Source organism: Sus scrofa, chromosome 15 (assembly GCF_054392235.1).
Source record: "Sus scrofa isolate SSC_HxYL_T2T_F1_AM1 chromosome 15, Sscrofa_HxYL_maternal_Yorkshire_Landrace_v2.0, whole genome shotgun sequence".
Lineage (NCBI taxonomy): Eukaryota > Metazoa > Chordata > Mammalia > Artiodactyla > Suidae > Sus > Sus scrofa.
The window spans coordinates 45,174,588-45,187,053 of record NC_139397.1 but is presented as its reverse complement, the minus strand read 5'-3'; the positions used below and the strand labels follow the sequence as shown (position 1 = coordinate 45,187,053).

General features: G+C 51.3%; 2 protein-coding genes across 3 annotated transcripts in view; one reads left to right on the top strand and one right to left on the bottom strand.

Annotated features, from left to right (window-relative positions):
- Positions 1 to 338: 338 nt before the first annotated feature.
- On the bottom strand, positions 339 to 6,309 carry TMEM185B (transmembrane protein 185B). Its single transcript, XM_003359446.5, has one exon. The coding sequence runs from the start codon at positions 5,866 to 5,868 to the stop codon at positions 4,813 to 4,815; it is 1,056 nt and encodes a 351-aa protein (XP_003359494.1). The 5' UTR covers positions 5,869 to 6,309; the 3' UTR covers positions 339 to 4,812.
- Positions 6,053 to 12,466, top strand: part of RALB (RAS like proto-oncogene B) — a 76,531-nt gene continuing 70,117 nt past the window's right edge. For both annotated transcript variants that reach the window (XM_021074756.2, XM_084999625.1), the window contains exons 1-2: positions 6,053 to 6,307; positions 10,117 to 10,213. The gene's annotated coding sequence lies outside the window, so the exon portion shown is untranslated. The remainder of the gene's footprint in view (positions 6,308 to 10,116; positions 10,214 to 12,466) is intronic.

Below are 12,466 nucleotides of genomic sequence, written 5' to 3'. Positions count from 1 at the left end.
ACACTCTTAAGAACTGCCAAGGAGGAGTTCCCCTTGTGGCTCAGGGGTTAAGAACCCAACTAGTATGCATGAAGATTCAGGTTTGATCCCTGACCTCTCAGTAAGTTAAGGATCTAGTGTTGCTGTGAGCTGTGGTATAGGTCGCACACCTGACTGAGATCCTGCATTGCTGTGGCTGTGGCTATGGCTGTGGCTGTGGCTGGCAGCTGCAGCTTCGATTCAACTCCTAGCCTGGGAGCTTCCATAGGCCCTAAAGAGCAAAAAAAAATCAAGAACCACAAGGCCCTTTTGTTTCTGTGAGTTGTAGTAACATTTACCATGGCAAAAACGAAAGCTGGTGGCTTTAAAAAATATTTATTAACTCTTTAAAAAAAATAAACTCATCATGTGTTAACTTTTTTACAATGAAAAATAAGCAGAAATCTAGGGAGGGGAAGGGTGGCACTGTTTTTTCATTCCTGCCAACCTTTTGAGTCCGGCTCACCAGAGGGCAGCTGCATTCTCGGATCCGCGACTGCATCTCACTTGAAGTCTCGGTGGAAGAAGAGCATCTGCTTCCCCTGAGGGGTAGCTGGGAAAGGGAGGCGCTTGTGGGCCCCCTGGGGTCCTTGACCAGCCCTTGGAGGCATGCCATGGTAGTGAACATTAATCCACACATTCTGGAACATACAGAAAGAATATGATAGAGCGAGAGACGGATGAGACCCCTGCAGATGCCCTGGATGAAGAGGTGGCTGCAGGAAGGATGAAGCAGCTTTGCGCCATGACCCTCTATCAGGAAAGATGAGCTAATGCGTGGTGGCGAGGCCAGTTGTGTCCTGCTGGATAAGAGCAGTGGTTTTGAAGGGTCAGCACAGGAGGATGCGCATCCCCCAGCCCAGGAGCACTTCTGTCATCAGCTTTGGTCACCCAGTCTCCGAACAGCCTTCCCTTCTGCACAAACCTCTACTGAGTGAGTCTGGCCAAGTCCTGCCTCCTCCTCCTGGTGCCAAAGAAGCCAGATTCTCTTCCACTTCATGTTCTGGAAGCTGCAAGGTCTGCCCATCACACCCTCCCTCCTGGTACTTGAATCTTGAGCTCTGGGCAGAGATGGCTGGGTATTTGTTATCTTGGTGGCAGTGTCTCGTGGCTGCAGTGGGTGCCAGCTGCAACATCCTCACCAGGTGGTCCCTGAGGCATCAACTTGCTAGGGTCTCTGGCAGCACCCCTTCCCGTGATTTCCCACATGCTTGCTGAGCTTGGCACCCGCATTCCTGCCCGTGTGCCAGCTGCCCGGATCCTTTACTGAGTCAGACATAGAGCTTTCTCGTATTTGCCTTCCAGAAGCCTGGGCAGGCCTGGCCGGGAGGGTCTGCTTCTTCCTTGACCCAGAGTGCTGCTGAGGCCTGTGTAGATGCTGCTTCTCCCTTGTTTCCCAGCACTTCCCACCTGGCTGGTCTCCCTGTGCCCGGGCTTGACCCCTCCAAAGCATCCCAGGGACCCCAGAGAAACCCTTGGAGTCCAGTGCTGCCATAAATCCATTTTGTGTGGAGCCTCCAGAGCCCTCCACTGTTGACAGAGGTGTCTGGATGCAGGGCCTTCCACATCTCACCTCAAGGCCCCTGCCTACCGGCCCCCGCCCCACCCCAGATTCCCTTGTAGTTATTACTGCAATATTGCAGTATTAAATAATGAAATTTTTTCTTTTTAGCTGCACCTGAGGCATGTGGAAGTTCCTGGGACCAGGGAATGAACTTGAGCCACAGCAGTGACAATGCTGGATCCTTAACCTGAACCACCAGGGAAATCCAAACAATGAACTTTTCAAGATGACAGAATGTTTGTAAAATACGGGGAAGATCATTCACGTTCTGCCACAAATTTTGTGATTCCTTTCCTGTCTTCAAAACTCTCTTGCAAGGGCTTAGTGTTTAACGAATCCGACTAGGAACCATGAGGTTGCAGGTTCGATCCTTGGCCTTGCTCAGTGCATTAAGGATCCACTGTGAGCTGTGGTGTAGGCCATTCAACCCCTAGCCTGGGAACTTCCATATGCCTCTGGTGGGGCCCCAAAGAGTCAAAAACAAAAACTCTTGCAACAGCTGCTCCGACCGTGTCACTGTTCTTGGGCTTGAACTGACCACCCCCGAGGTGGGGCTTGGCCTTGTGCATTGGCCAAGAGAACAAGGACACTTGACATCCACCAAGTGCGTGACCTGGGGCTCAAAGTGTGCTTGTGGGGTTGGCTTGGCCTTTTGTGCTTCTGCCATGAGAAAGGACATGCCCAGGGGACTGCCACTCCTTCCCGCCCCCAGGACCTGGAACAGGCCCAGACCACGCCCATGCCCTGGAATATAAAACCCCAGGGTGAGGATTTGTAATCAGTAGCCTCTGAGATTTCTGAGGTTGTCTTGCAGTAACAGCGGACTAAGGCATCTTACAGGAGAAACTAGAGTTACTGAATTGGACACATGCTAAATACTGTGGCTAGTCAGGGTTGCCATAGCAATTAGGTAACTCTCCAGGCATAGCTGAGACTGTATTAGCTTCTACAGACTAAACAACTTTCTACAAGCCGCCACGCCGGCTGTTTTTACTTAATGGTCTTGAGGCAGGAAAGAGGTCAGCCAGGGGATGACCCACCTGCAGAGAACACAGGACCATCACTGGCTCTCCAACACCAGGCCACCCTGGGATGGCAGAGAGGAGACAGGCAGGTGAGCGTCAGGAGGGACCGTCAGGTTTGGAGGGATTGTTTTGGGTGCCAACAAGTCCACAGCCTCAAATTGTACCAGGAGGGGCTGTTGAGCCCACGGCTGCCCCCATACCAGCCCTTCAATTCCTCCGGCAACCCCTCCTCCACAGCGATATCTTACTGAAGTGTAAGCCATGTCTTTAAGGTATTGTTTGGGGATGGAAGGACAGGCAGGGGCTGGGCTGGGCTTTTGCAAACAAAGATGAGAGTCAAGTTCCAGGGAAAGATCCCCCCGAGGCCAGGGGCATCCTGCACTCTCCTGCACACATTGCTCCTGCCTTCCTCCCTCCCACAGATAGGCGGCTGCCACAGGCACTACCTCATCACTTAATTGTGTGCTGTGTGCGTGAAGGCAGTTGCCAAATGTGATCTGCGCGCATCCCAGCACCACGTCCGGCTCAGAGCAGGTCCTCAATCAATACGTGTTGAGGAAGCGAATGAATGAATCCATGCTTGTGAAATGTTACACCCACTGCTTGTGGGCTGGCAGAGACCACATGTGTGTGTCTATGACCTCAGTTCAGTTCTAGGAGACCAAACTGAGCTGTAGCAACACCCTCATGCTTTTGGGCACCCACGTCCCCAAAAGGTTGGCCATTGTTGCTAGCATGTCTTCTCACCAGGTAGATTATTTACGTAATCCCTACGGAGCCCAGCTGAGATAATTTTTACTAGGTGGCTAGTAACAGAAATGGGTTCCCTCCAGTCTTCTCTCCATTAATAATATCAATACTCTTAAATTTTAACCTCCTTTTGAAAGGATTTGTTTTTCTCAGAAAAACAAAACCCTTCCAGGATCTGGTTTGTGCCCTTCTGATCCCCTGGCTACCACCAGTACCTAAAGCAACATTGTACTTATTTTAAAAATAACCTGTTTCTGACAGATCAAAAAGTTTGGACCTTAAAATAATACTTGATCCTGTTAGCCATTTTCGGTTAAGGCCACTCTCTCTGGCTTTCCAGTGACAAGTATAAATACCACTTTACTTTATGGCCAATTAATAGTCTAAGATTCTTAGAAATGGACAAACCACTTGCTGCTTCTTTTAGTTGTTCGTGAAGAGATGTACTTGCCTGTGTGGAAAAATTCAAGGTGCTAAATAACAGTTACACTTTATGGTCTGGTGCCACCCTGGAGCATGTCACCTGTTCCCAAAGGACAGTGGCTCCTCCCAAGAGAGACCTTAAAACTCTGCAGACCGAGGCATTGGAACACCTGAATATTCAGATCCTTGGGATTTTTCAATCCCTATATTCATGCCTAGAACTTTAATAAGACCCCAGACCAGGTACATATTAATGTTTTAAGCAATCTTTAACAACATCTGCAATAGACATGTGTCTTCACATATAAACTTAAAAAAATACTTTAACATAATACACTTTACTGCACAGAACTAGAATTCAACATAATATATTACATGGCTAAAATATTCATATAAATATCACATCTGTATGGATTCACTGCATTAGAAAAATTCACCTCTGAGGCTACTCAAAACCTGTATCAGTAAAGCCTAAAGAAAAACTATTCTAACAGGAGGAACGCCTAAAGTAACAACTATGAGGTTTATGTGCAAGTGGTGGGAAGGAGAAGGCTTTACTTTTGCTATTGATTACGTCACAACAGGCACAATCTGAAATACAATTTCAGGCCAGCAGTGTATAAAAATACTTTTCAAAACAATACTTTTGATAGGTATATAGTACCACTTAAAAAAAAAAAAAAGTCCTAGCTGTGTCTTGAGCCCATCTGAAGACCTACTAAAACAATTTAATGCACAGCTCTAGCTGGTTCTGCAGCAGCAACCTGGAGACAAGCGCCTCATACCGGGACGCACATCGTGCACGCGCACAGGCACACCCACCACTATAGGGTAAAATAACCTCCCACATCTCCGATGAAATACTGATGAGTCACTGGTAGGCATCGATCTCCAACAAGGCATGAAATGATGTTTGGAGCCTGTTATCAGTTCCAAGTTTGGGATGGATGAGCAAAGAGGCCAAAGTAAGGTGGACTTCGGGTGTATATGGTTTCTTTTCCACTCGTGGGCACTCCCCCACCGACAACGAGTTTAATCCGGCATATCAATATTTAACTTGGGAGGTGGGGGAACATATTTTCCAGGGCTCTGGGTTATCACGACCCTGGCCTTCTTTCCGAACATTGGAGCGATTTTAGGAGCTTCTGGAACAGATGACGTTTCTTCAGCGTCTTCACTATCTTCATGATGTAGATCGTATGAAATGTTCCCGTATTCTCTTAAACAAGGGCAAATTTCAAGCAAAAACTGACAGAAATCTCTGCGAATACCAAACCACCAGTGGTTGCCCCCCTTTCGCCGAAATGTTGTGGTCATTAAAGTGATTAATGACAGCCAAAGAGGGACGAATATGGAGACGTAGGAGAACACGTTGTGGCCGTCCAGCCTGTGAACCAGCAGAACCTCAAAAGTGAGCAGGGGCACGACGATCGTTATCCAGCTGATGGCCATGGTCACATGTGTTCTTCGCTGCTCGGCAACCACATCCAGAGAACGCAGGAACAGGAGGGACCAGACAATGTAATAGAGGACCACCAGGCAGAGAAAGGACATGAGGATCCAGAGCGGCACAAACACCACCAGCCACGGCCAGTGGATGATCCTGTCCAGCCTCAGGGCGATGAAGATGAACTGCAGGATGTTGACAGAGCACAGGATCTCCAGCTCCAGGGACCTGTCGTGCCGGAAGCCCCATACACAGGCGGCCACGGAGACGGGAGACACAAAGAAGAGCGGCATGAAGACCAGTAGCCAGAAGTGGGTGCCCCTCTCCACCCTGTCGCAGACTAGGACTTCGAACATGAGCAGCAGCAGGTGGATGCCCACAGCGATCAGCATGGCCTTGAACTCCACACAGGCCTCACCCTCGGTGCGGTAACGGGGATTCCTCGCCCAAACGCCCGCGCCCACCGAGGCGCCGGCAAGGACCAGGAGCTTCCACAGCCATATGGGGGCGAACACAGCCCAGTAGCTCCACTGGATGACGCCGTCCAGGCGGAGGGGCAGCAGCACGGAGAAGAGCAGCAGACAGGCGTAGATGAGGAACTTACTCGGGTTGAAATCCTGGAACAGGCCCCTGGGGTTCATAGCGAGGCTGCTGCCCCCAACCCGGGGCCACCGCGCCTGCGCTGCTTCCGGGGCCCGCCGCCTCCCCCGGCCCGGCCCGCGTCAGACCCAGGTGGGAAACAGCCCTGAGCCCTGCAGGAGGAGCTTCCGGCCTGCGGCGCCGAGAGGCCGGAACACGTGCGCGCCTGGTCACGTGGCCCGACCGGAAACGCGATGGGCGTGGCCTGCGCGCCGGCGGTCTCCTGGCGACCCGCCGGGCCCGGAGGACGAAGTGTCTCGGAGCCCGGCGCTGCCTGGGCTCCGCGGCCGCCCGCCTTCACTGCGTACCCATTTGGAAAGCAGCTACTGCGTGTGGCGCCGGGAAGGGCGGGACGGGCGACTCCGGCCGGCCCGTTGGCAACGAGCTGGCGGCCACCGCGGGCGGACGCTTCCTGACGGCGCTGCGAGCCGGGAGGCGGGAGTGAGCTCACATCCTCTGGGCCAGCCCAGGCGGGAGGCGGGGCCCAGGCAGGAGGCGGGGCTGGGCGCGGATATGGGCGGGCCAGGGCCCAGGCAGGAGGTGGGGAAAGGGCGGGGCCGAGAGTGGGTGGAGCGCGGCCGGCCGCGGGTGCCCCACCCTCTTCGGCAACCGACTGGGGCTCCAGCGCAGCCGACACTGAGCGGGAGAACCGCGTGGGCACGAGCGAGGCGGGTGGACGGGCGAATGTGGAGTTTGTGAGCGAGCGAACAGGTGCTATAACTAGGAATGCACAGAGTGGGTGTGCATATGTGAAGACGTGTGTGTGCACGAGACATGAGGCAGTGGGCTTGACCTCGTGCGGCGGAAGGGGCTGGTGCGTGCAGTCAGTGTACTGGGTAGGGTGGAGCCCAGTGCCTGGAACAGATGGCTTCTGGGGCTGAACTCGACATGGTGGGGCACTGGCAGTTCTCAGGCTGCTTGTGAAATGGTGGAGGCAGGGTGCCTGGCTACCAGTGCAATCTCACACCTGCCCAGAGAGGATAAGAAGGTGCTGAGAGGGTGTTAGACCCTGCAGGGCCCCTCCCAAAAGTTCCAGGAGCGGGTGAGGAAACTGGACCCAGCAAGCAGGTGCTTCCTGCTCCAGGTCACAGTAGGGTTAGGAGCAGAATGGAGATTCAGATTCTGGGCTCCCCACTTGAAGTTCCTAACCCTTATCTGCCCCCGCCTCAGTCTGATTGTGACAGAACAATAGTGGGACAAGGGCCAAGAGGTCAAGAAATCTGGAGTGGGAGTTCCTGTCATGGCTCAAAGGAAACAAATCCGACTAGGAACCGTGAGATTTCGGGTTTGATCCCTGGCCTTGCTCAGTGGGTTAAGGATCTGGTGTTGCCGTGAGCCGTGGTGTAGGTCACAGACACGACTCGGAACTGGCATTGCTGTGGCTGTGGTGTAGGCAGGCAGCTACAGCTCCGATTAGACCCCCAGCCTGGGAACCTCCATATAGGGCTGTGGGTGCGGCCCTAAAAAGCAAAACAAAAACAAAAAAATAACTCTACCAGTCCAGCTACTGAAATGGGTTTTTTGAGGATTCAGTGAATCAATACATGGAAAACACTTTGCATTTAAAGAAAGTTCGCTGGTGGCTCAGCGGGTTAAAGATCCCATGTTGTTACTGCTGTGGCATAGGTTCAGGCCCCAGGAATTTTCATATGCTGGTGCAGTCAAAAAAAAAAGTCACCACACTTTGGAAAGTAAAGCCTGGGGGTGGGGGACCTGCTGGCAGCTCCCCAGGCAAGTGGTGGCAGAGCCAGTTCTTCTGGCCCCTGTTAGGACACTCAGAAATCCTCCCCAGGATCCTCCCTAAAGCCACATGACCTCGGGGCCTTTGCTGCCAGCTTAGTGGCCAAGATGGGAGTTTTGGAGCCTGTTTCCCACGCATCTAGAGCACCTCCAGACACGCATCTGGTTCTCATCCAGGAGGGAGATTTTTTTTTTTTTTTTTTTTTTTGTCTTTTTGCCTTTTCTTGAGCCGCTCCCATGGCGTATAGAGGTTCCCAGGCTAGAGGTCTAATCGGAGCTATAGCCACCAGCCTACGCCACAGCCACAGCAATGCCAGATCCAAGCCACATCTGTGGCCTACACCACAGCTCACAACAACGCCAGATCCTTAACCCATTGAGCAAGGCCAGGAATCGAACCTCAACCTCATGGTTCCTAGTCGGATTCCTTAACCACTGAGCCACAGCGGGAACTCCCAGGAGGGGGATCTTGAGATGGGCTGTCACAATCTCATGTGTCTTTGCTGTCCTCCTCCCAAGGGAGGTCAGAGCCTGCTTCCGCAGGTGCAGCCATAAAAAGACAAAAAAAAAAAAAAAAAAAAAAAATTTGAGCCTACTCATGATAGTGACCCTGCCCTGGCTCAGTAGTTCCCTCCCCACTGGCTCTGAGTACATGGAACCCACAGGCAGACGCGGTCCTCACTGCCAGCATGGCAAGCCCTGTGCTGTTCCCTCCCAGGCCAGGGCCATCTGTCTTCAGAGAGCTCACGTATTTGTTCTTAGTTTTCAGTTGCGACTGTTAATAACTTGCCACAAGGAGAGCTTAAAACCATGCCCATGTTTTATCCCACAGTTTTGGTGAGTCCGAAGTTTGGGCATAGGCTGAGCTCAGCTGGTTTTATGCCTGAGTCTCACCAAGGTCCTTGTTCCCTGCTGGAGGCACTGATGTGAATCTGATTCCAGGCTGGTTTAGCTTGGCAGGACTTCATTGCCTTGGGGCTGGAGGACTGAGTCTCCCCTGTCCTTGCTGGTTGTCAGCCGGGGATGAATCTCAGCCGCCCGCATCTCCTGGCCTAGGGCCCCCTTCACAGCCGCCAGTGCTGCATTCTCCCACTTTCAAATCTCTGACTGCCCCTTCAGCTGCACTTCTCCTCTGCCTGACTTTTCTCTTGTTAAGGACTCAGGTAATTACACTGGGCTCAGCTAGACAATCAGTTCCCTGGAGGAGCTGGAATGAAGGCAGGAGTCTAGACCAGGCCATGGTCTTCTGGCCCCAGTAGACAGAATCCCCTCACTGCAAATCCACAAAGTAGGTGGCTAGGGGTAGAGGGATGACCTGTACAGAAAGCCCAGGGACACTGGCCTTCTCAGACCCATCTGGATTGGCTTAGGTCAGCTTCTTCACCAGAACACCATAGACCACCTGGCCCTTTGTGCCAGCCTCAGCACCCTGCTGCCCTGTGACCCCCTCAATCCTGATGCTGCTGTCTCCAAGCTCCGTGAATTTGGCAGCTAAGCAGCCTCCAGCCCCATCTGTGTGGTGGAGACAACCTCACACAACTGTGATGCAAAATGAAACCATGTATGAAAAACTCAGGATGTGCTTAGTTATTCTGTCCTTTCGGTGGCTACTGTTTCTCTTTTATTTTTTCTTTCTTTCTTTTATTTTTCCTGGCTGTGGCATGCAGAAGTTCCTGGGATTGAGCCCAAGCCACAGCAGTGACAATGCTGAAGCCTCAACCTACTAGGCCACCGTGGAGCTCCAGGTGTTTTTCCCCTCCCCCTCCAGCTGTGAGGTTCTCCCCCACCCCCCAGTTGTGTGGTCAGGCCCAGTGCTCACACCCCAGGGCATTGAGATCCTCTCTCTGCTTACCTGGTTGTCCCAAGATGACAGTGGTTCCCAAGGGCAGGACCCCATCTTTCATCTCTGTATCTGCAGTTTCTAGCACAGACCTATGCACAGTGAGTGTATCCAGGAAGCAGGGGTGGGCAGGAAGGAGGCAGCTGTTGTGGCATTGTAGGCCTAGGCTGAGCAGCAGAGCAAAGCAGCTCATCCAAAGCCCAGAGGTGTTGGGTTTTCGAGGGGCAGTCTCTGGGCCCCGCACGAGGACATCCTGGAGCCCACCAGCCCCTCATGCTTGTGCTGAGCTCCATATTTCAAAGCGAGACATCATCTGAAGCTCGTTTTGAGGGGCTGCAGCAGAGGCGCAACCCTCAGTTCACAGATGGGGAAACCAGACCAGGTGAGCCCCAACTCTGTGACCACAGCTTTCTCCTGAACCCTGCCATTGGCCCAGCTGGTGTCCAGGCCCCACTGAAGAGCTGGACTCTGATCGGGGTCCCTTGAGACTTAGGCTTGTGTTTAGCAGCTTTTCCTTTACTGGCATATTCATCTCACGAAGGTGAGTCAAGCATCTGTCCTGACCTGCAATGCAGTAGTACACATGCTAGATTCACGAGATTAATATCCCACGGGCGCTTAATACATAAAGTCTAGTATTTTTGTTTCATCTTCTTTGTTGTCTTTGCAGAAACAGGGTCAGTGCAAATCTGCAGTTGATGGCAGCTGGTCAAAGGCTTTTGGTCTGGAAAACTCCTCAAAGGTGAAGAATTTACATTGATGAAGAGGTAAAAAGGCCCAAATCAAATGTAGACTCAAGTACTAGGCTGCATAAGATTAAATCAGTGAAAAAACCAGGACAGTTTTTGATGTGTGTGCAAGTGTGCGTGTGTGGAGTCTGTGGTTTATTTGGGGTTGATCACAATTACCTCCAAATGTTACAAAACCATAAACAAAACCCTGGGAGAATTTAATTTGAGGCATCCAAATACAGTTCAACTTTATTAATTCAATCTAATTTCTTATTTGTGGCTGTGGGCAAGCAACTTCCCAAATTAAGGACTTTGCTTAAACAAATGGTAAGCAGTTCAGGAAACAGTAGTTTGCATTTAAATTGGCACAACCAGGTAGTTTCTGCCCTGGCGCAGTGGTTAACAAATCTGACTAGGAGCTGTGAGGTTGTGGGTTTGATCCCTGGCCTCAATCAATGGGTTAAGGATCCAGTGTTGCCGTGAGCTGTGGTGTAGGTCACAGACACGGCTCAGATCCCATGTTGCTGTGGCTGTGGTGTAGGCCGGCAGCTATAGCTCTGATCGGACTCCTAGCCTGGGAACTTCCATATGCGTCGGGTGTGGCCCTCAAAAGACAAAAGACAAAATAAATAAATAAATAAATAAGTAAAATTGGCACAACCAGAATATTTTCAACAGTTGGACCATGTTAGTTTTCTTTTCCATTCTCACGTGCACAATGAATTTACTCAGCCAAGAGTTTTCTATCATATAGAGATAATCCTTGGTTCTGTTCTCACCTGGCATCAGTTCCAAAATAGTGTGTCATAGGTGGATGACTGGGGCAAAAAGGGACATTAATAAAAAAATTTTTTTTTTTTGCTTTTTTGGGCCACATCTGTGGCATATAGAAGTTCCCAGGCTAGAGATCAAATCAGAGCTGCAATTGCTGGCCTACTCCACAACCATAGCAATGCTAGATCTGAGCCACATCTGCGACCTACATCACAGCTCATGGCAATGCTGGATCCTTAACCCACTGAGCAAGGCCAGGGATCAAACCCGTGACCTCATGGATACTAGTCAGGTTCATTACTGCTGAGCCACAAGGGGAACTCCCAGACATTTATAAAATTCGAATTGTGGTCTCATTCTGTGTTACCTCTTGTTCTTTCACTAACTGGTGCAAAGTAGCAAACAATAATAAGCAAAGAAAGACAGGACATGCCTCTGCATGTCATGCAGCACCAGGCCCTGGAGTTGCCCCAGGAGCAGTTTGGGACTCTTGCCTTCAGGAGCCTCTCAGTCTGCTTGCAGGTCGAAGACAGCACAATGTGGGGACATGGGACCATAGGATTCAGCTTGCCCTGCCACAAAGCTTTGGTGGCTTCTTATTTCTCAGGGCTGTGGTTGACCAGCCTCTGCCCTTCTTTCTGGCCTCATCTCACTGCTTGCCCCCTGGCTGCCTCAGGCTTTGTCCTGAACTTTTGTGTCTGGGCAGGTGCCCCCGTGGGGAGCTGGAACTGAGAACCTAGGACCCCCAACTGCTTGAGGCCACTCACTCCACTGTGGTAGCCTCCAGGGACCAGCATGTGTTGGGCCTTGACCCTCAGGCCTGATTCCTCACCATAGCAGTCGAGGGCCACAGACATGACAGATTGAACAACCCTGAAAGAACAGGGAGCAGGCTGGAGGTCCCGGGTGGAAACCAATGAAAAGTCAGCTTATAGTTACCAGAAGAGAAATGTTGGGGGGAGGGATAAATTAGGAGGATGGGATGAACACATACACACTAATATATATAAAATAGATATATAACAAGGATCCACTGTATAGGAGTTCCCGCCGTGGCTCAGTGGTTAACGAATCCAACTAGGAACCATGAGGTTGCAGGTTCGATCCCTGGCCTCGATCAGTGGGTTAAGGACCCGGTGTTGCCATGGGCTGTGGTATAGGTCGCAGATGCAGCTCAGATTCAGCGTTGCTGTCTGTGGCTGCAATGTAGACCGGCGGCTACAGCTCCAATTCAACCCCTAGCCTGGGAACCTCCATATGCTGCCGGTGTGGCCCTAGAAAAAGATAAAAAAAAGGATCCACTGTATAGCACAGGGAAATCTACTCAGTACTGTGTAATAACCCAGATGGGAACAGAACCCGAAAAAGAATGGATGGATATATAACTGATTCACTGGGCCATATACCTGAAACTAACAGAACATTGTTAGTTAACTATGGAGTTCCTTTCATGGCACAAACGAATCCGACTAGGAACCATGAGGTTGCGGGTTCGATCCCTGGCCTCGCTCAGTG